At 38.9% G+C, this 21625-nt stretch overlaps 1 protein-coding gene across 10 annotated transcripts in view; it reads right to left on the minus strand.

Annotated features, from left to right (window-relative positions):
• Positions 1-21625, minus strand: part of TTC3 (tetratricopeptide repeat domain 3) — a 125468-nt gene that overhangs the window by 90454 nt on the left and 13389 nt on the right. For 2 of the 10 annotated variants that reach the window (XM_066259391.1, XM_066259394.1), the window contains exons 2-10: positions 19493-19647; positions 18869-18911; positions 18402-18552; positions 17887-17974; positions 12571-12624; positions 11148-11268; positions 8200-8285; positions 6291-6385; positions 5155-5217 (exon numbers count right to left, since the gene is read on the minus strand). The exons of 4 other annotated variants lie outside the window; for them this stretch is intronic. In XM_066259391.1, coding sequence (XP_066115488.1) covers positions 5155-5217; positions 6291-6385; positions 8200-8285; positions 11148-11268; positions 12571-12624; positions 17887-17974; positions 18402-18552; positions 18869-18911; positions 19493-19636 — 845 coding nt within the window. In that variant the 5' untranslated portion in view covers positions 19637-19647. Of the gene's footprint in view, positions 1-771; positions 831-2263; positions 3060-5154; positions 5218-6290; positions 6386-8199; positions 8286-11147; positions 11269-12570; positions 12625-17886; positions 17975-18401; positions 18553-18868; positions 18912-19492; positions 19648-21625 lie in introns of those variants that run through there. 4 more of the 10 variants (XM_066259392.1, XM_066259395.1, XM_066259400.1 and 1 more) reach the window with 4 other exon arrangements.

The raw sequence follows: 21625 nt of genomic DNA on the forward strand, positions 1-21625 counted from the left end.
TCCTCTCTCTCTCTCTCTCTCTCTCTCTCTCTCTCTCTCAAAAAAAACCCGTATCTGGAATTAAAATGAGAGATGCTCCTTCATCCAAGTAGAAGAAATTTGTCATTTATCCTACAGATATAGTTGTACCTAAGTAGAGAGTATAAAAAGATAATCATCAGAGCTATACATAATTTTTTAACTGGAAGAAATCTATATTTTAATAAGACATATATAATCCATTGAATAAAGGACTATGCAACCATGAATAAGAACAAGGGTAGATCTTTATATACATCGATATGGAACAAGCTTCAAGATTTAAACATAAAAAAGCAAGATGTACAACAGTGTGTATATGTTCCTACCCATGTTAAAAAAACATACATAATTTACACTGAACCAAACAAAAGTACCTATATTGACATAAAAACAGCAACTTCATTTGGTTCAACTTAATAAGTGTTTGCATGGGCATAAAATATTAGAAGAGCTGAAGAGAGGAATCAGATCTGAGTTTGGCAAGAGTTTTCAGTTTATCCTTTTGTACTCTTTTTCCAATCAGCTTTTGTTAAATGCTTTCTAAAAAGTGGGTGCACTACAAAGGAAGACTGGAAAAACAAATGTTTTCTTCAAAAGCAAATTCAGCAGCTTGTAAGTGAAAATAAAGAGACGACACAGGTAAAAGAGCAGAGTGAGAAATAATTCACCAAACCAACACACTCACACTAAAGCTCCCCACATACGAATTTTTCAGAATCTCACAGAACACACAACCAAGTTGATTTATACCTCTGGTCTTGGGAGGAACTCAGATGGGAGTATGTCATTTAAATGTTATCTGCCCATTATCAATGACAAGTTGAGATCTAACAGAAGGGAATATTAATAATGGGTAATTAAATACCAGAAGTTCAAAGTAAATACCAAGTTTAAACATTCCATAATTTTCCAAAGTAAATTCAAAAACATCCAAGGCTAAGCTTTCCCTTTCTCCAATCACATTACCCCTTAGTTTATCACATCCCACCAAAGAATTTGATTTTTTCACATCTGATTCCCACAAGAATGGATTAAACAGTAAGTAGGCAAAGCCTAATCTTAAAACTTGTATAACTATTATAAATATGGAAGCTACAGCTATGCCTAATTCCTTTTTCTAGATTTTCCTCCATACTGAAAATTTCTAATTACTTCAGTTACAACTACCATTCTAAAATACCCTTTAAGTATCAAACTGTATTTGAAAAGTGAACTTCAAGACCAGACTAAAAGGGGTTCTAAGATCACATTACACAACTCTCAGGCTGCAGGATTAGTAGGAACAAGCTGTGACAGGAAACGGCCTATTTCCACTTGCCCCTCCCTCACTCCAACCCCATTCCCTACATTCCCAAGTGCACCGTCCTTAACCTGGAGGCGTGATAAGGGTTCTTCTGTCTGGCTCCTGGCCTCACTACTATATATTCACCCAAAGGTGGTCTGATTTACAAACTGTGCCACTATCTGGTATTTAAAACCACCACAACCACCACCACCTTGACCATTTCTGAATGAAGCATTTCCCCACACCTCCCTCACCCCCAGCTCCCTACCACTGGTCTTCCTTATATTTCTCTCCTTTAAAGATTATTTTTTTACTTGTTTCATCCCTGATGTTCAGTGATCACCATTTTTGTTTTTCTTTTTTCATCTTATCATGTGAATTTTTAATTATACTGTGTTGCTTTTTATCAAATATCTCAAGTACACATAAAAGTACAAAGGACAACATTAAAACAATGAACACCCACGTACCAGCATAGTAAGATCTTAACATTTTCTCACACTTGCTTAGGATCTTTTGGCAGAAGTCTGTTGTGGTAGACACTCACTGTGCACCACTCTTCTTTCTCCAGCTCTGTTCCCTCCTTCTGTCCCTATGCAGAGACAGCCACTCCCCTGGTATTTAAAGTACCCATGCATTTAAAACATTTTTAATGCATTCTAATTATGAAGTTGTATATCATTTTGCATGTTTTTAAACATTATATAAACAGCATCAGACCATATAAATCAAACTGCAACTTGCGTTTTCACTCAACATTGCGTTCATTTTAACTGCGTAAGATTCCATTGTATGAATATACCATGTACATAAGAGATTCACCCACTCCCTACTGATGGACGTTTAGGTTGTTTCCATTCTTTACTCTTACAAACAATGCAACAGTGGAGCCTACACATCTCTTCTTGGGTGCACTTCGGAGCGTTTGGCAGGGCTGCAGGGGACACACATCTTCACCTGGCCAAACTGCTCTCCAACGTGATGTCACCAAGTTACACTTTTTCCAGACAGTATAAAGTTTCCTCTGTTCCACATCCTCTCAAACACTTGGTACAATGAGTTAGTAAAATTTTTGCCAATCTGATGGGTATGAAGAGAGACTCACAGTTTTAATCTGCATGTCCTGCAAAGATAACCAACCATGTTTATCGACTATTTGACCATTAATTATTTTCACCTTTCCAGATTGCCCTTTGATTCTATCACCACAATTCTGTGGTGATTAACAGACTTGATGTCCAGGCTGCATGGGTTCAAATTCTGGCTTCCTCACACACACCTAGTGTCTGACACTTTGCTCAAACTCCGCAAGCCCCTCACTTATAGACAGCAGCACTTCCCTCATGGGACTGTGAGGATCTTGTGAGGTAAAATGTGTAAAGTGTGCCTGACCTGTGGTGGTGCAGTGGATAAAGCATCGACCTGGAAACGCTGAGGTTGCTGGTTCAAAACCCTGGGCTTGCCTGGTCAAGGCACATATGGGAGTTGATGCTTCCTGCTCCTCCCTCCCCCTTCTCTCTCTCTCTCTCCTCTCTCAAAATTAATAATAATAAAAAAAAAATTAAAAAAATTGAAGTAGAATTAATGAGCTTCCCATACAAAAAAAAAAAAAAAAAAAGATTAAAATGTGTAAAGTGCTCAGAACAGCGCCACAGGCAGACGGCTTTACCCCCATCTGTCCCTGGAGCTGCTCAGCCAGTTTCTCATGACTGATCTACCAACCCTCAGAAATGAGAGCTTCAAAACAACTCAACCTCAGTACCTCAGCCAAAAGACACGTGTCTTCCTATGTCAATGGTACTTCTGGCAGCGTGTTTTCTTCTGAAGTAATATGGCCTACTTTCTTGAGGGAGTTATATGCACTGTGAACTCACAAAACATGCCTATGTTACTGAGCAAGTCATATAAGCAATGTGAGAGAAGGTGGGAAACACCAGCAAAACCAGTGTGGCATGTGGCTGCTGAAAGAGGCATTCGATACACCCTGTGACTGCCCGAGAAGGAGGTGCTGCTAGCCTGCTCCTAGAGAAAGCCGCGGCGGTACTGGCCCACATGTTAGGCCAAGGGAAAGGAGGCAGGAACATGGAGGCACAGCCTTCGACCTTTACCTCACCAAACCACCTGGCTTCTGAATGTCTACTCTGATGCACCTCCTTTGCAGTGTTTTAGGAGGATCCTCCTTGAGCATCTAGCATTCAACCCCCAAGAAAGGGCAGAGACACCTGGCCTGCCTCTCGGCTTTCGAATGTCCTCTCTGCAGTGATGACCTCCTGCCCACTCAGGTTTCAGCTTAGGCACATCAATTTTCACAGGCTAGCCAAGGTGCCAACCTATTCATGTTGAAAGCATACAGATTCACTTTCCAACAGCATAGGATATTTGCAATTCTGGACCTAGCCAGTGGCAACAGCCTAAGACACATGCAGGTCATTCCTCGCCAGACAGTTGAGGACAGTGGTTTAGCCTCGGCTTATCCACGGCTTACGCCATCTAAAAGCTGCATAACATAATGCATTCTCCAAGGTGACTGGATTATTGGTGATTTTTACTTTCTTCTTTTTAAATTCTTGTATTTTCCAAATTTTCTACTATGAGAATGTTTTCTGTTTATGATAAAAGAAAAACATAATATATGTTATTTTTAAAAGCTACAAACTCAGAATATACCATCCTCCCCACACCCCCCTCCCACATCCCAACATAAGCACTTCCACTGAAAAACAACTGACATTGATGCTGTTTTCATGAGAAAACCTCACAGAAACCGTGAAACTGGGGAGAGCACTTTCAGGGAGTTTCTTCAATGAACAGGGTATGGCTGAGGTTCTTCTCTCAACTCCATCACTCAATCTGCATCACTTGTAAGCCACGTAAAAAGTTTCTTCCAGAACTAAACACCAGGAAAACACTGCCTTATCTGAGCAACTTGTGTCCTCTTTCCTCATGGCCAAAAAGAATTAATGTAACTTGTCAAATTTTCTTTTTTACTTGACCTTTCTGTTGAAAAGTCAGACGCAACTATGGGTTATAATTAATATGTAAGCAGGACCTTATGCCTATGCTGCTAGAAGATCCAAGGCTCTAACCTGGGTTTTTAGTTTGACTTGTTTTTAATATTCTTCTACTGAGTGGATGCATTCTTGAAGCCCCTCGAAATCCTTAAAGGTAGGCAGGACATGATTAAATGGAACAGTGTACCTGCTCGATATCAATCCTTATAATTTATGTCCTAAGGTTTTTAAATTGAGGGACAAAAAATCATGGTGTAGTGTCAACAATCTTTCTCAGTAAATAAAACCTCAGTTCAACATCAGGAACTAAGAAATAATTACAATTTCACTCTCACAAACCATTATATTTTTTTCACTTATGAAAGATATTTACTTAATTATTTCATACCAGGATAGAGGAAACAAATACACTTCTTCATGAAATATATAATAAAGCAAAAGGAGGTAATGTATCATAGTTTTGATGAACACAGACTTTGACACTGTCAGAAAAGGTCTATGCTCAAATCCTGGCATCACTACTTACTAATAGTATGAGTTTGTTCAAATGTAAATGTGGAGAATAACATCACCTCTTATTAAGGGCGTTGTGAGAATTAACATTTGCAAAGTACTTAAGATAACGCACAACATATGCTATCCAATCAATCCGAATAACTACTTCTCTCATTGTTTTTAATATCTATAAAGCTCACAGAGCCCTCTTTTAATCATTTAACTATTTCTGTCAAAATAACTATTAAAGGATTTCTTTGAACACCTGCAAAACAGAAGTATTTCTCAAACATGGGTATTTAGCAAAACAGTTCATTAACTGGGGTACTCTTATCAACTTACCTGAACTGTCCAGTGCGAAGAAAACAAAGAGCTCGGTTACCATAAAGAAGGTAATTTTCAGGACTTTAAAAAAAAATAAAGTTTAGTCAGTAAAGCAAAAACATATGAAACAAACAAAAACCAAAAACTTTATATCTGTGTGAAAGAGCAGAAAGAATACAAGATCTAGAGTCCTAACTGGCTAAGTCCTGGCTCCTTGACTTCCTGAGTGACTGCTCAAATCACCCTCAACTTCCTCGTATTAGAAATCAAGATTTCCACTTTTTCTGTCTAGCTCATTGTGAGCTGTTCTGAGGATCAACTGAGACACATTAGAAAGCTGGTGCAAGTACACTGTAATTGTAGAGGACAGAATTACATATGTAAGTCAGGGCTGTACCATGCTGACAAAGAACTCGGAAGTCTGTAAATTGTAATGGTGATTTAATTAATAGCTTCCCTTGCCCTCTGTAGTCTTATCTGACTATGTGTGGTGGAACTCACTTTCCTTTTCCTCCTCCCCTCCTCCCCCTGCCTCCAGAAGATCTGAGCAAGCAGCAGCCTTTCCAGTGTGCCCTGCCATCTTGATTCAAAGTAGAAAAGAGAGAAGCTGTCCACAGTGCACCTTCCCAAGGCTGCTAGAGTATGAGGTGGCCCAGCTAAGATGTCACAGAAATCAAGTGAGGCATACTTGCAGAATGCTATGAAGTTCACTAGCAGCGTAGACAAAATGAGGTGGAGAGAATGCATGCATTCTCTCAACAATTCCAACTATTATCTTTCAAAAGTTCCCTCTTAAAAAGCAAAAAATCCCTGAATGGGTGACTTCCTAAGTATCATTAACTAACCCCTTCTGATCAGTTAATAATTTGAAAGAAATCAGTTGAAGGCAAAAGAAAGAACATATGAGTCTATATAAACAGACTGAAAGAAAATGGAAGCAGGCAGAACACCAAATTCACAATTTTGCCTTACTTGCTTGAGTTACACTATTATGATTAGGTACATGTATGTAGAGCATCTCTAATGCTCCTAATATGTATGAGCGAGAAACTCTATTCTCCATAGCAAGTTGAAGATGTTCTCTGTTCCTCATCTTTTATTTCTAACCTAATCTGCCACATAAAAAGAATTTCATTGTTCTGTTTAGCTCTTACCTAAATTCAATGGCTCTGCTGTAATAGATAAGAGCTACATCAAATCTTTCTTTGGAAAACTCTTCATTTCCTCTCATTCTCATTCGTTCTCCTTGCTGAGAAACCAAGGTAAAAGAAGACCCATCAATTAACTGCAAAGACAATCAAGAAGCCCCATATCCAGGAAAAATAGACCTGGTGTCTATCTTTAATAATCAGAAATAACCTGGGGAATTATTTATGCAGAAAATGACAATGCACTACTCAATATTTTGGTACGTATATTTAAAGAAACCTGTCTCCAATGACTTAGTTAAAGAAATATTAAAAAGTAAACAAACCCATCACAGTATAGGCAATGGCTAACAACCAGTCCCCTGTGCACAGTTCTTGGCAGGCCCATGTTTGGATATACACCCAGTAAGCCTGCCGTACGGCAGGGTAAAAAACAGACACAAGGCACAATTTTAATTTTAGGTTAAAAACATGATATTGTTCAATAAACCTGAATGCTTACAAAACAACGTATAAATCAGTAAAGTTGGGGTGAGGTAGAAGAGGGTAAAAGGGAATAAATGGTAATGAAAGGAGACTCAGAGTGGTGAACACACAATACAGTGTACAGATGAAGTATTATAAAATTGTATCCCTGAAACCTAGTTAATTTTATTAAAGTCACCCCAATAAATTCAAAAAGGGGGAAAAATAAAAATAAATAAAAAATACAAACATATATAAGCAATACTGATTAGATTAACTGCCTGAAAAAAGAGACAGAAAGTTTGCAAGAACAAGCTCAAAAGGAAATCAAAGATGCTCCCGATATAACCAAAACTTTTTACCTCACTCAAATTAAAAAAAAACAAAAAACAAATTAATAACTAAAACTGGATCACGTCAATGGCTCTAGAGAATTAACTAGAACTTTAAATACTTTCCTGTTTGTTTGTTTTTTAAAGCGAGAGGAGGGGAGACAGTGAGGCAGACTCCCACATGTGCCCCAATTGGGATACACCCAGCAACTCCTGTTTTAAGCCAATGCTTGACTCAACCAAGCTATTTTTAGCACCTGAGGCTGAAACATTTAGAACAACAGGGCTATCCTCAGAACGCAGGGCCAATTCTCAAACCAAGCCACTGGCTGCAGGAGGAGAAAAGGGAGAGAAGCGGGAGAGGGAGAGGAAGAGAAGCAGGAATCAAACCTGGGACATCAATACGCCAGGCTGATGCTCTACACCTGAACAAACTGCTCTTTCCTAAGTCCTTTTTAAAAACTTTAGTAAAAATCATCTTTCTTGTGAGTGAATTGTATGGCATGTGCACTATATCTCAATAAAGCTGTTACTAAAGAAAATTGTATTTACTAACAAAAAGCCTTTAAACAAAAGAAAATAAATTTAAAATTTCTTATTTATTCTTTTAAAATGTGGAACATTAGAGCCTGACCAATGGTGGCACAGTGGATAAGGCATCGATCTGGGACACTTAGGTTGCCAGTTCGAAGCCCCAAGGTTGCCAGCTCTGAGCACAGGGTCACTGGCAAAAAAAAAGCCCAAGGTTGCTGGCTTGAGCAAGGGGACACTGTCAGGGCCCAGGACATGGTATGTAGGAAAAGCTGAAGGTACAACTAAAGTGAAAGTTGATGCTTCTCACCCTCTCTCCCCCTTTCTGTCTCCCTCTCTCTCCCTCTCTCTCTCTTTCTCTCAAAAAAAAAAGGGTAATACTAGAAAAAGCTGGTCATGATGCCATTTTCCTTTTTCAAAAAAATAAGTATTTCAATCAAAATTTATTAAAATTTCCCTCAAACATGTTATTGAATTTTATAGTAGCTCCTAATATGTTATCAGATAGCAGTTGTTCTGAACTTTCTCTGTTTATAAAAGTTCTAACAAGCAAATCTTAAAATATATAAGTAAATATTTATTCTCACCTCTATACATCCCGCACAATTTAGCCTTTTAAATTCTTCAAAGATATTGCAGTTTTCTGTTACAGCTTTAGTTATGTAATACTTGTCTATATTTTATTTTTAGGAGAAAACAAGAGAACATTTGTTTTAAAAAAATGGTATTAGTTTGATTCTTACGTTAGGTGAATTCATAAAATTCATTACTTTATCATACTTTCTTTTTTTTTTTTTTTTTTTTCATTTTTCTGAAGCTGGAAACAGGGAGAGACAGTCAGACAGACTCTCGCATGCGCCCGACTGGGATCCACCCGGCACGCCCACCAGGGGCGAAGCTCTGCCCACCAGAGGGCGATGCTCTTGCTCTGCCCATCCTGGGCGTCACCATGTTGCGACCAGAGCCACTCTAGCGCCTGAGGCAGAGGCCACAGAGCCATCCCCAGTGCCCGGGCCATCTTTGCTCCAATGGAGCCTTGGCTGCGGGAGGGGAAGAGAGAGACAGAGAGGGAAAGCGCGGCGGAGGGGTGGAGAAGCAAATGGGCGCTTCTCCTGTGTGCCCTGGCCAGGAATCGAACCCGGGTCCTCCGCACGCTAGGCCGACGCTCTACCGCTGAGCCAACCGGCCAGAGGGCCTATCATACTTTCTTAATAACATGTTTTGTGTAATCTTTTGCATATAACAAATAATATATTTTAAAATAACTGTTAACATTAGATTCATTGATTGCTATGAATCTATTCAGTTTTATTTCTAGCATTAAAAAAAAACCACTTGCTTATTATTACACTAGTTCTAACTGTAGTTACAACAAATGCTCTATCATAACATGTTCCAAATGCACTTCATAACTACTCAAGTTACTTCAACAAATATATTTGAGCACCTATAGTGTACCTGGTATAATGTTCAATAAAAGTATGGGGAAAAAAATCCTGTAAAACCACTTTCTAAGAAATATTTAATATAACAAATGAACATTTTAAATGTATTGATTCAATGCTTGACTCTCATGAATGAAATGTTAAAATGAGACTTTATTTGAAACGCTTTTCTTATATAAATTTAATAAGCGAATTAAATTGCTAAAATTTACATGAAAAGTTTACCAGACCTCATTTTCTGTATTTGAAGCTATTCTATAATAAGATTTTTAAAGTGGTAAACAGTGATACGTACTTTTATTGCAACAAAAATGTGGTTACACCTCTAGACAAACACATATATTCCAATGGCAAAAAGGAGTACCAAAAATTAAGATTCAAGAAAGGATGTGTGTAGGTCACCAAATAAAGAAACACTAAGGGACAAAGTAAGATTACAGAATGAAAACCTGGGCTTTAAGATCAAAAAGACCTGACTTCTCATCCAGGTTTTACTGCTTACTAGACTGAAGAAATAAAAACTTAACATCTCAAAGTCTTAGTTTGCTCATTTCTAATATAGGGATAACAACAGCTACCTTGCAGAATTATTATAAAGAAGAGAGAACAGAGACAGAGTCAAAAGCAAGCTAACATGAGTGCCCAACACTTGATACTGGTTTTCTACTTCTACCATGAAAACTAGCCTCTAGTCAAGGCCTCCAAAACAGGGAGCCACCTTCAGACACCTCAGTCAGTGTCTAATAAAGCTATCGGAAGAACTTGTATTCCTGTTTAAACTTAATTTCTCTCTATAACATTTAGACCAATAGTACAAAATTCACCCTCTTCTCACTGGAGATGGCAAATTCTTTTCATTATCTACTAAAGAGCCAATTATTCCCTGTTTTTATAACTATACTATAAAAACATTGCTAACATTCAAATGCTTTAGGAAAAAGTGTTCCACAAAGTATATATACAAGGCAGTTTCATCATACATAAGAATAATAGATTGGCCCTGGCCGGTTTGCTCAGCGGTAGAGCGTCAGCCTGGCGTGCAGGGGACCCAGGTTCGATTCCCGGCCAGGGCACATAGGAGAAGCGCCCATTTGCTTCTCCACCCCCCCCCACCCACCCCCCCCCCCCCGCTTCCTCTCTGTCTCTCTCTTCCCCTCCCGCAGCCAAGGCTCCATTGGAGCAAAGATGGCCCGGGCGCTGGGGATGGCTCCTTGGCCTCTGCCCCAGGCGCTAGAGTGGCTCTGGTCACGGCAGAGCGCCCCCTGGTGGGCAGAGCTTTGCCCCTGGTGGGCGTGCTGGGTGGATCCCGGTCGGGCGCATGCGGAGTCTGTCTGACTGTCTCTCCCCGTTTCCAGCTTCAGAAAAATACAAAAAAAAAAAAAAAAAAAAAAAAAAAAAGGATAATAGATTCCTCAAGGAAATGAAAATTATAACCTTAGCTCTATACTTCTTTCTCTTACTAGTAAGAATACATAGGCCCCAGTTGTGATCTCTTTTTTGGGAGGTATTATATATAATAATTTATGACATCTATTTGGTAAAGTCTTTTTTTCTGTGAGACGGGGGGGAGATAGGGAGACAGACTCCCCCATGTGCTCTGACTGGGATTCACCCAGCAGCCCGTCTGGGGCTGATGCTTGAATCAACCGAGCTATTTTTTTTAGTGCCTGAGGCTGACGTGCTCGAATCAACCAAGATATCCTTGGGATCCAGGGCCAACTCTCAAAGCAACCAAGCCACTGGTCGTGACAAAGAAAGAGGGAGAGAAGGGGGGGGGGGAGAGAAGCAGATGGTCACTTCTCTAGTGTGGCCTGACCAGGAATCAAACATGGGACATCACATGCCAGGCTGATGCAAGCCAGCCAGGGTCCGGTGAAGTTTTAAAAAATACATCAGAAATCATTAGGAGAGAAAATACAGAATAAAACTAACTACAAGGCTGAACTTCTCTTATGTAGGCTTTTCTCTTATTCAAAAAATACCCCATTTTTTTAAATCCTAAAATAAACAAGAAATCACAACTATACACTCCATTTCCCCAAATAATAGCTTTAAAAACTGAGTCAACTAATAATTTAATGTATACTTACATTCAGTAAAGAAAATACTTAGCATAGGCCAACAATTGTCAACTGCTCCTAATTTAGGTAGAATTGTTACATCACCTGTGTATTTCACCCAATTCAAAGCTTCTTCCATTGCCAATATTTTCTGTTTCAAAAAGAGGGATGCAGAATGTGATTTCAGTATTAATTCTAAATTCACAGATGGGATGATAAATTTGTCTTATATAGTATTTCAGATTCTTATACAAAACTTGTAACCTCCTATCTTCTAACTCTAGCATAGAACCTAGAATAACTGTACCCCAACATACAAGTTAACAGATGCCTGGACTCACGTATGTTACATCTTATTGTTTTATTTTTTGTGATAGAGAGAGAGGGACAGATAGGGATAGACAGACAGAAAGGAAGAGAGATGAGAAGCATCAATTCTTCATTGTGGCACCTTAGTTGTTCATTGATTGCTTTCTCATATGTGTCTTGACGGGGGGGGGGGGGGGTTACAGTAGAGGAAATGACCTGTTGCTCAAGCCAGAAACCTTGGACTCAAGCCAGAGACCCCTTGCTCAAGCTGGATGAGCCTGTGCTCAAGCTGGCAACCTCAGGGTTTCGAACCTGGGTCCTCTTGAGTTCCAGTCTGACGTTCCATCCACTGTGCCACCACCTTGTCAGGCACTTAAGTTACATCTTTAGGCAACCTTGGGCTACTGTCAGAGCTCAAGATACTTCTGCAGTGATTACAAACCTGACAGTTGAGGTCTACAACCCAGCCAGAGGCAGCCCTGAGTAGCAGAAGAGTGCAGTAATACAGATAAGCGTGGTCCCTTAAATCTCATCTAATCTAGGACTTCGTCCTTACCTCAAGGTTAAAAGTATAGGTTAAGGTTCACCAAAGGGAGTATGTATTTCAGATGCTCTGGCAAAGGGAAGAACAGGAGATAACCAAGAGGAAAGTGTGGCTGAGCAAACGAGCACTCAGTGCAATGGCCCTCACAGAACTGGCACTGGTGCTTCTAGTGTCCGAACTGACTTCAGAAATAAAGTACGGTAGTGTAGTTATCAATGCTAATGTCAGGCTTAAGGGAACAAGTCTGTGTTACCAACAGCATTAAAAATTGGTTTATCATGGTATGGGAAGATTTTCTAGTAATTATACAGCAAAAGATGCTTACACCAGGGATCTAATAATTTCATTTGGGAGCACATATGCCAGGTAAATAATCTAAAAGAGAAAAAGGAATCAACTTATAAAAGGGGCTCAAAGTTATACTAAGTATATGGAAGAGAAAAGTGAAAATAAAGAGAGTGCTTCAGCAAAATACAGAAATCAATACTACCAAACAATACACATTAAACACTGACATGTGGACCCAGCACAGGCAATGAGCAGTGAGGTCACCGCTATTTACTCACAGTGGTTGTGCTGGTTCCTGTGCTTAACACTTACATTTTCTATTTTATAACCAATTCTCAATAAGCCTCCAATAAAGAATGAATCATTCTGCAAAAAATAAAAAGTAGAAAACACTTTATTTTCAAAATAAAGTACAAAATCAAAAGTATAAAACTATAGTCAGTTAATTACTGTACTTCCCCATGTATTAGATGCACAGTTGTTTTTTTTAAAAATTTGGGGTCTAAAAACTGGGTACATCTCACATAGTGGTTGTAGATTTTTATTAATAATTGCTTTTTCGCGCTTGTTTTTCGCTCATTGTTGAAGACAGTGATTCATCATCAGACACAGATGAGGACAAGTTAATGGATGGGAGTTTTGACAGTGATGAGTTGTATGAATTTTATGATGAATAAAAGTTAATAGGCCCTGGCCGGGTTGGCTCAGTGGTAGAGCGTTGGCCTAGCATGCAGGAGTCCCGGGTTCGATTCCCAGCCAGGGCACACAGGAGAGGCGCCCATCTGCTTCTCCACCCCTCCCCCTCTCCTTCCTCTCTGTCTCTCTCTTCCCCTCCTGCAGCCAAGGCTCCACTGGAGCAAAGTTGGCCTGGGCGCTGAGGATGGCTCCATGGCCTCTGCCTCAGGCGCTAGAATGGCTCTGGTCGCAACAGAGCAACGCCCCAGATGGGCGAAGCATTGCCCCCTGGTGGACATGCTGGGTGGATCCCGGTCGGGCGCATGTGGGAGTCTGTCTGACTGCCTCCCCATTTCCAACTTCAGAAAAATACAAAAAAAAAAAAAGTTTATGTAATACTTTTTTTTTTAATTTCAGGCCCCAATATTAAGGTGCATCTTATACATGGGGAAATATAGTATACTTGCTTTTCCTGTGCACAACAAAATCCTACAGTTTAGGAATATATATATACCTAGTAGTAGTACACTCCCACAAGTACTTTCATGCTTATTTAACCTCTTAAGAAATTCTAAAACAAAAATTCAGAAATACAGTAAGTCTCTGAGTTACAAATATCCCACTCACATACAACTTGTACTTATAAACAGAGAGCCATAAGGGCTATTGGTAATCAGCTGTAGTTAGACATCAGTGAAAATGAGATCAAGTTACTCGATTCCCATGGCAAAGAACTACCAGTGAAGACCTTATGGAACTAGAATAGCAGACGATAGCATTTAGGGAAAAAAACAGGGACCTAGAAACTTCAGAACCAAAATTGTTTTCTACAAAAAAGCTGATGCTTTATATCTCGTCAAAGCAAGAATGACTGTTACAGGTGCAAGATCTTGATACAGAGAAGTTCACAAAGTTTACCATACAGTTACTGAAGGCCCGACATGCTACAGGGCTATTTATGATGAGAAAAAGAAAAGCTCTGTACAAACCTCCCTGCATGTCTACTTTGAGAAACTGACTCCAGCAGCAGAATCAAACCCTGACTCTCTAACACTAGTCCCATCCTCTCTAACAAGTCAGTCCATCATCTTCTCCATCATCCAAAACTGTTTAGATTGTATTTGAAACTATTTAAGTATTTATACACACAGAAAGTAAAAATAAATACTATGTTAAGATAAACATCTAAGTTGCATTTAATAGGTAAATGTACCTGATACAATTTACATACAAATTAAACTTAAGAACAAACCTACAGAACCTATCATATTTGTAACCTGGGGAATGCCTGTAGACTCAGCCAAGTAGCTCAGTAGGTTATAGTATCATCCCAATATGTCAAGGTTGTGGGTTCAATCCCCGGTCAGGGCACATACAAGAATCAAACAATGAATGCATAAATAAGTGGAATAACAAATCAATGTGTCTTTCTTTTCTTTTCTTCTTTCTTTCTTTCTCTCTTCCTTCCTCTAAATAACAATAAATAAATTTTTAATTAAATAATTCAGAAATAGTTTTATATAGGGTCATTTTTTTTGTTTAGAAGTTAAATTTAATGAGGTGACATTAAATAAATTGGTAAGAATACATAGGTTTTGGCACTGGGTGGTTTGCTCAGTGGTAGTGTCGGCATAGCATGTGATGTCCTGGGTTCAATTTCCAGTCCGGGCACACAGGGTGACCATTTGCTTTTCTACCCCTCCCATTTTCCCTCTCTCTCTCTCTTCTCCTCCCAAAGCCATGGCTCTATTGGTTCAAGCACATCAGTACTGGGCACTAAGGCTAAGGATGGCTCTGTGAAGCCTCCGCCTCAGGTACTAAAAATAGCTCAGTTGCGAGCATGGCCCCAGATGGGCAGAGCATTGGCCCCAGACGGGGGTTGCCAGGTGGATTCCAGTCAGGGTGCACGCAGGAGTCTATCTTCCCTCCTCTCACTTGGAAAAAAGAAGGGGGGGGGAAGTAACACATAGGTTTCAGGTAAACATCTCTATAGCATTTGAACTGTTGATTGCATTGTGTGGCAATCACCTAAAGTCAAATCATTTTCCATCACCATATATTTGTCCCTCTTTACTCCCTCACCCCCAGTTCCCCCAGTAACCACTTCATTTTTGTCTATGTCCATGAGTCTCATCTTTATAGCCCACCTATGTGTGAAATCATATAGTTCTTAGCTTTTGCTGATTTACTCAGTCACTTAATATAATGTTCTCAAGGTCCGTCCATGTTGTTGTAAATGGCAATAAATCATCATTTCTTATGGCTGAGTAGTAGTCCATTCTATATATGTGCCACATCTTCTTTATCCAATCCTCTATCAAGGGACACTTTGGTTGTTACCATGTCTTGGTCACCATAAATAACGCTGTGATGAACACGGGGTGCATGTGTCTTTGCACACCACTGTTTCAAGTTTTTTCAGGAAGAAACCAATATAGGGAATGCTGGGTCATATGGTAGCTCTATTTTTAATATTTTGAAAAACTGCCACACTCTTTTATAATGGCTGTAACAGTTTACATTCCCACTAGCAGTGAATGAGGGTTCCTTTTTCTCCACAGCCTCTCCAACACTTGTAATAATTACCTGTCTTGTTGATAACAGCAAATCTAACAGGTGTGAGGTAGTACCTCACTGCTGTTTTGATAGCATAGATGAGCATCTTTTCATGTATCTTTTCTGTTTGTAAGTCTTCATTAGAGAAGTGTCTGTTCAGGTCCTCTCCTCATTTAAAAAAAAATATTTATTGATTTTAGAGAGAGGAGAGAGAAAGAGAGAGAGAAGAGCAGGAAGCATCAAATTGTAGTAGTTGCTTCTTGTATGTGCCTTGACCGGGCAAGCCCAGGGTTTTGAACCAACAATTTCAGCGTTCCAGGTTGACGCTCTATGCACTGCGCCATCACAAGCTCAGGTCCCATTTTTTAACTGGATTGTTTGTTGTTGAGCTATGTGAATTCTTTATATATTTTAGATATTAACTGCTAATCAGAGCTGTTATTTGTGAATATCAGCTCCCATTTGGTTGGCTGCCTTTTTGTTTTGTTGTCAGTTTCTTTTGCTGTGCAGAAGCTTTTTAGTTTAATATAGTCCCATTCATTTATTTTTTGCCTTTACTTTCCTTGCCTTTGGAGTCAAATTCATAAATTGTTCTTTATGGCCAAGGTCCATAAGTTTGGTACCTAGGTTTTCTTTTATGTAATTGATTGTTTCAGATCTTATATTTAGGTCTTTGATCAACTTGGAATTAATTTTTGTGCAAGGGGACAAACTGTAGTCAAGTTTCATTCTTTAGCGTGTGGCTTTCCAATTTTCCCAGCACCATTTATTGAAGAGGCTTCCTTTTCCCCATTGTGTGTTTTAGGCTCCTTTGTCAAAGGTTATTTGTCTATATATATGTGGTTTGATTTCTGGGCTCTTGATTCTGTTCCACTGGTCTGTGTGTCTCTTTTTGTGCCAATACCATGATGTTTTGATTATTGTGGCTCTGTAGTATAATTTGAAGTCAGGTAGTGAGATACTTTCAACTTAATCTTACACTGGGTTCTAAAGATAAAATGATTTAGTGTAACTTCTAGAAGTATGAATTTTTAATTTAATTATACCTAGATTTTTTAACAGAAATGCATTGGCTGGCCCTGGCTGGTTAGCTCAGTTCATTAAGAGTGTCATCCTGAAAGGGACAAGGTAGCGGGTTTGATCCCTGGTCAGGGCACACATGGGAAGCAACCAAAGAATGCACAACTGAGTGAAACAACAAATGAGTGCTTCCTTTCCTCCTCCCCTCTTTCCTTTCCTCTCTCTGTCTCTCTAAAAATCAATAAAAATTAAGCCCTGATCACATAGCTCGGTTGGTTGGAGCACAAAGATTGATGGTTCGATTCTCCAGTTAGGGCACATACAGGAACAGCTCAATGTTCCTCTCTATCTCACTGCCTCTCTCTCTCTCAACAACAACAAAGGAAGCATTGGCTGATATAAGTTACTGCAAAAAATCATCAGCAGGAAACAAACATCAAATCCCTTTTCTAATTTTAAGTTTGTAATCAGAATAATGCCAAGAAAAACACCTGGCTCCATAATCAACTGAAATAAAAATCAAATGACTCTCAATGAAAAGCCACCCTCAGTGCAGTTCAAGAATATCTCCTTAAATACAACACTAGAAAGCCTGGTGGTCATACGAAATGACCGCTGTTCTAGATATTATACATTGTAATTAAAATGATTTGTGCAAAGTTGTCTGCTAATTCAAACTGAATTACCCAGGGCAGGCGGCGAAGACGCCCCTTTGCTTAGTGCCCCACGGGGTTTCCCCCTTCTACTTGCTTAATTGCTTAAAGTAGAGTGCAATGAAGGAAACCACTGCTGTATCTTCTAGGAGGCATTCTTAAAAGAAATTACATTAAGACATAGTTTTTATGTAAAACAGATGATTGCCAAAGCAAACAAATGTTCACCTTCCCCCTGACCCGCTCAATTTGCGTTCAGCCGTGGCAACTTCACCCCATTGGCTAGTACAGTTACGCAAGCAACCAATAAGCTATCGGCGACAGACACTTAAGCCGCATATAATAAAGATGACAAAGATTATCCCAAGGAAACAATACTTGTTGTGGTAGTGTTGACAATGTCATGGTTTTATGTTACAAGATAGAACCTCTCACTTTTGGAACCTGTGACAAAGGTTTCTGTGAACCAGGAGCACACTTTCATTTGTGACAAATTTCAGTTTCTATCCTTCAACAACAGGGAGCAGTCCTGTCTCAACAAGTTATGCCAGGACCACGAGAACAGCTACCCACCCAATCTCTTAAATATAAGCCCCAACTCATGGACAGCAAAATAATCTCGGGTTAACCAAAACTAAAACCTGTCAACATGGGCCTGACACCATATAAACACTTACATATATTCTTTAAATAGAGGAGGAAAAAACCATGTTCTACCACTTACCGCAACTTTCCTTGCCAAATCCACAATATCTTCCATTAACTCAAGATGTTGTAATTTCTTCAAACTTATCTCAGAAGCATGAGAACTGCTTAAAGACAAATTTTTTTAAAAAATGACTCGATTCTCATACATAATTCATTAAATCTTACACTTAACTGCATATTATACCTCTAAGTTCTCTATTTCTTCACTGGGTAAAAATAAGTTGTTTATTAAGTGGATAAAATACCATATATTTTCCTCTTTTGTATATAATGTTGATATTTATAAACATTGATTTTTCCTTACTCAGTTTCAAATTTATCATCTAATGCTCTTAAGAATTTCATTCATTATATATGTTACTATGATTATTCATATCCAAATTCCTCGTATTAACTTCTACTCTATTAAACAAGAATAAAAACTGAATAGTGTACTAACATGAGATACAGCCTTCCACTGTGCTTGGCACTCCTCAGTACTGGGCAATGCTCTTACCACTGTTCATACAAAATGAGTAACATAGAACTTACGTGGCCTCCATACAGGGATATAACCGTGACAGTATAGAATTGTGATGATGTTGAAACATAAGTGGCCAGAAGATGTGTATTTTAATGGCATCACAGTAATCTTGCAGGACAGAAATTGGTTTACTACACCATATACTGCAGATATCGAATTCTTAATTTAAAAAAAAATTCAATTAGTATTTTGTACCTCATTTTGGAATGAATCAACAGTGTTAATATGGAAAAAGCAAAAAATGGTTATGGAAAGGTAAAAAATAAATGGATAAAATATTTTAACTTGTTAGATGTTAAGAATATTTAAGTATTAGCTAAAACTCTATTTTAACAAAGAAAAAGTTTTGGTTTCTAATGAAAAAGAATAGTACGAAAAAATTTTAAGAGCTATATAAGTCTGGTATGTTGACGTGAAAGGATGAACTTCCCTTGTCTCTTTGCACAAATTATAGTTAAAATATCAGCGTACTCACCTAAGTTTCTCTCACTTTTGGCATAATCTTTGTATCGCCTACCCTACAAAAAAAACCCCACAACACTTTTGATTTGTGTCTGGTAAGATGCAAAATACAATTACTGATTTTTAATGTAAGAATTATTAGTACTAAACTAAAGACTTTCAGTGCACATTAATTTCTACACTTTAAACACAGACAGCATCTTCAGCCTACCCTAGGCTTTTCCCTGGTGTTTCCCGAGAGCTGCCCTAACCTCAGGCAGAAACTCCCTCCATGTCACTCCCTCTCTGCCCCTACACATACTTGTTGCTGAGATGCTGCTTTACTGTCCCTTCTGACATCACCTCTTCAATAGCATGTATACTTCCCTGTGAAACTCACGTAGAACAAAAATCCTATACTCAGATAGCTCTCAATCAAAACTCTTTTAAAAGATAAATCTCAAAAATTCTCATCACAAGAGAAAAAACAATTATAACTACATGTGATGATAGATGTTAACTAAACTTAGTGGTTACTTCACATATATTGAATCATGCTGCACACCTAAAAACCATGTGTTATGTCAATTATAACTTAAGTTTTAAAAACCTTTAAGAAGACACAATGTTAAAAACAAAAGATAACTAATCTGCTTACCACTCCATCACAGTAAAGTTGAGTCACACGAATATAATCATTGGACATAAATTCAGGAGCAAAAACACAATCGTCCACCCAAGGGGAATCTTCTAACCAGGCATAATCTGCAACAGTGAAATCTTCCAGGGTAAAATCATCCATGGTGCACCATCCTAAGGAAACAACACAAACCCAGATCAGTGATTAAATCACTCAAGATACGAAGTAGCAGCTTTCCTGGCTTCTATGACATTTTAGAAAAACACTTGGAATTTATGCCCCAAGGAAATAACTCGAATAAGAACCCTGAGCTCTCTGAAAGATTCTTGTTCTCATTCCACAATTCTTTCCCCTGATTCCCTTCCAGTATCAGTTTAATCTATTTCTTCTTTACCTTGAATTCAAGTTGTCACCATCTCTACTCTAAATTTGTCCGTATATACATCCCCTTTAAATGGAGGATAATTAAGGGCATCTTAGATATCTTTGCATATGCCTAGCACATGGCAAGCCCTGAAATAAGTGTTTGCTGAATGAACAAGACATTTTTCCCACTGCTGTCCTTTCATGCCATCTGCTTTCATGGCATCCTGTGAAATATGTTATTTAACCCACACAAGCTGCTACATTCTCAACCTCCTAGCCTGAACTAAATCCTGGCTCCACAGAGAAAACAGTTTCCTATGAGCTGCTCATATTCCCCTACTCATCCCTCAGTGTTTATGTCTTGGGCAAAGGGCTTAGTTAGCCAAAATGTTACAAGGTGAGTCTGCTAATCTCTTAATTCTCCACAGCTGTATCCAGACCTTCCCCTTCTTCCTAACAACTGCTGCTCCAACACTCTCATAACTACAACCAACAGCACTACTAGATAGCAAAGGTGGGCAAAACCCCTCACATTATCAAAAACCACGTTTTTAAAATAAATATTTCAACGGGGGAAAAAGGGACTTAGCGCTGGAGTTCAAACTAAGGTTTTTTTCCCCTGAAAAAAGTTAAATAATAAAGACGTATAGCTACTAAAGAAAAGCTACACAACTTAAATATCACTGAAAAATGTAGCATTTTATTAATTCTAACTCTTGCCCACGTAATGGCTTTTTTTCCCTATCATCATCAGCACTAACACCATTTTTTATACCTTTTGCTTCACCACTGTTATCTCACTATTGTTAGGACAAATCAACTTTCTCTTTTCTAAATGAGACCACCATCAGTTCCTGAAACAAATCTGTTTCTTTATTTAATCCTTCTTTTGATGTCCAATTTGCTGTATGAAAACCTCACAAGACCAGGAGTGAAGAACAGTAACAATCTTCCTAGCAAACTCTGAGCCACTTGTCACATGTCCTTCCAAGTGTTTCACATGCATCACCTCAATCCTCACAGCAAGTCTTCTCAGATTTAAGTACCATCATCTCCACTGCACAGATGAGAAACATTCTTGGTAAAATTACATCTTTTGTTCAAAGTCACCAAGCTAAGAAGGATCCAAAACCAGGTCTTCCAACTCCATAGTCCCTCCTCTCAATCACTATAGTTCACTATGTCTAGTCCTCACCATCTAGTTACCTCTTGGTTGATGTCATGTTTAAGAACACTGACAACTAGATAAGAGTGTTGCCCTGTCCTTCAGATTCTATCATCATCCTGGACACATCAGGGCCCATGCAGACGACCCCTTCAAGACCCTTGCCTTGCAGTTGCTAACTATCTTCTCAACCTAAATGAACTTCACTGCCCACAAAGGCCACACCTTAGAGCACTGCCCAGGTCTAACTGTTTTTTTAAATCTAAATCTGATTAGCTCCTCTGACCACAAGCCAGAATCTTTATAGCTCAAGTCTCCCCTACCTCCTACTGCAGGCATTCTTCAACCTCATTGAGAACCCTTCTTCCCTTTTCTCCCATTCAAATCTTCCATTCTTGTTTACTGCGTTTCCACTTTCAATAAGGTCATTAGTGATGTTATACAACAGAGTGATTGTACATACAATGTCTGGAATCTGACCTGTTCTACATGAAAAATATTTCCAGAGTTTAGAATTTAAATCCAAAAGTGAACAATGACTGGGGAAAAAATAAAAAGACATTTTAGTACCCAAAATATAGCACATAATATGGGACATGTGCTACCCTGGGAAATATGTA

Source organism: Saccopteryx bilineata, chromosome 2 (genome assembly GCF_036850765.1).
Source record: "Saccopteryx bilineata isolate mSacBil1 chromosome 2, mSacBil1_pri_phased_curated, whole genome shotgun sequence".
In the NCBI taxonomy this organism is placed as follows: Eukaryota; Metazoa; Chordata; class Mammalia; order Chiroptera; family Emballonuridae; genus Saccopteryx; species Saccopteryx bilineata.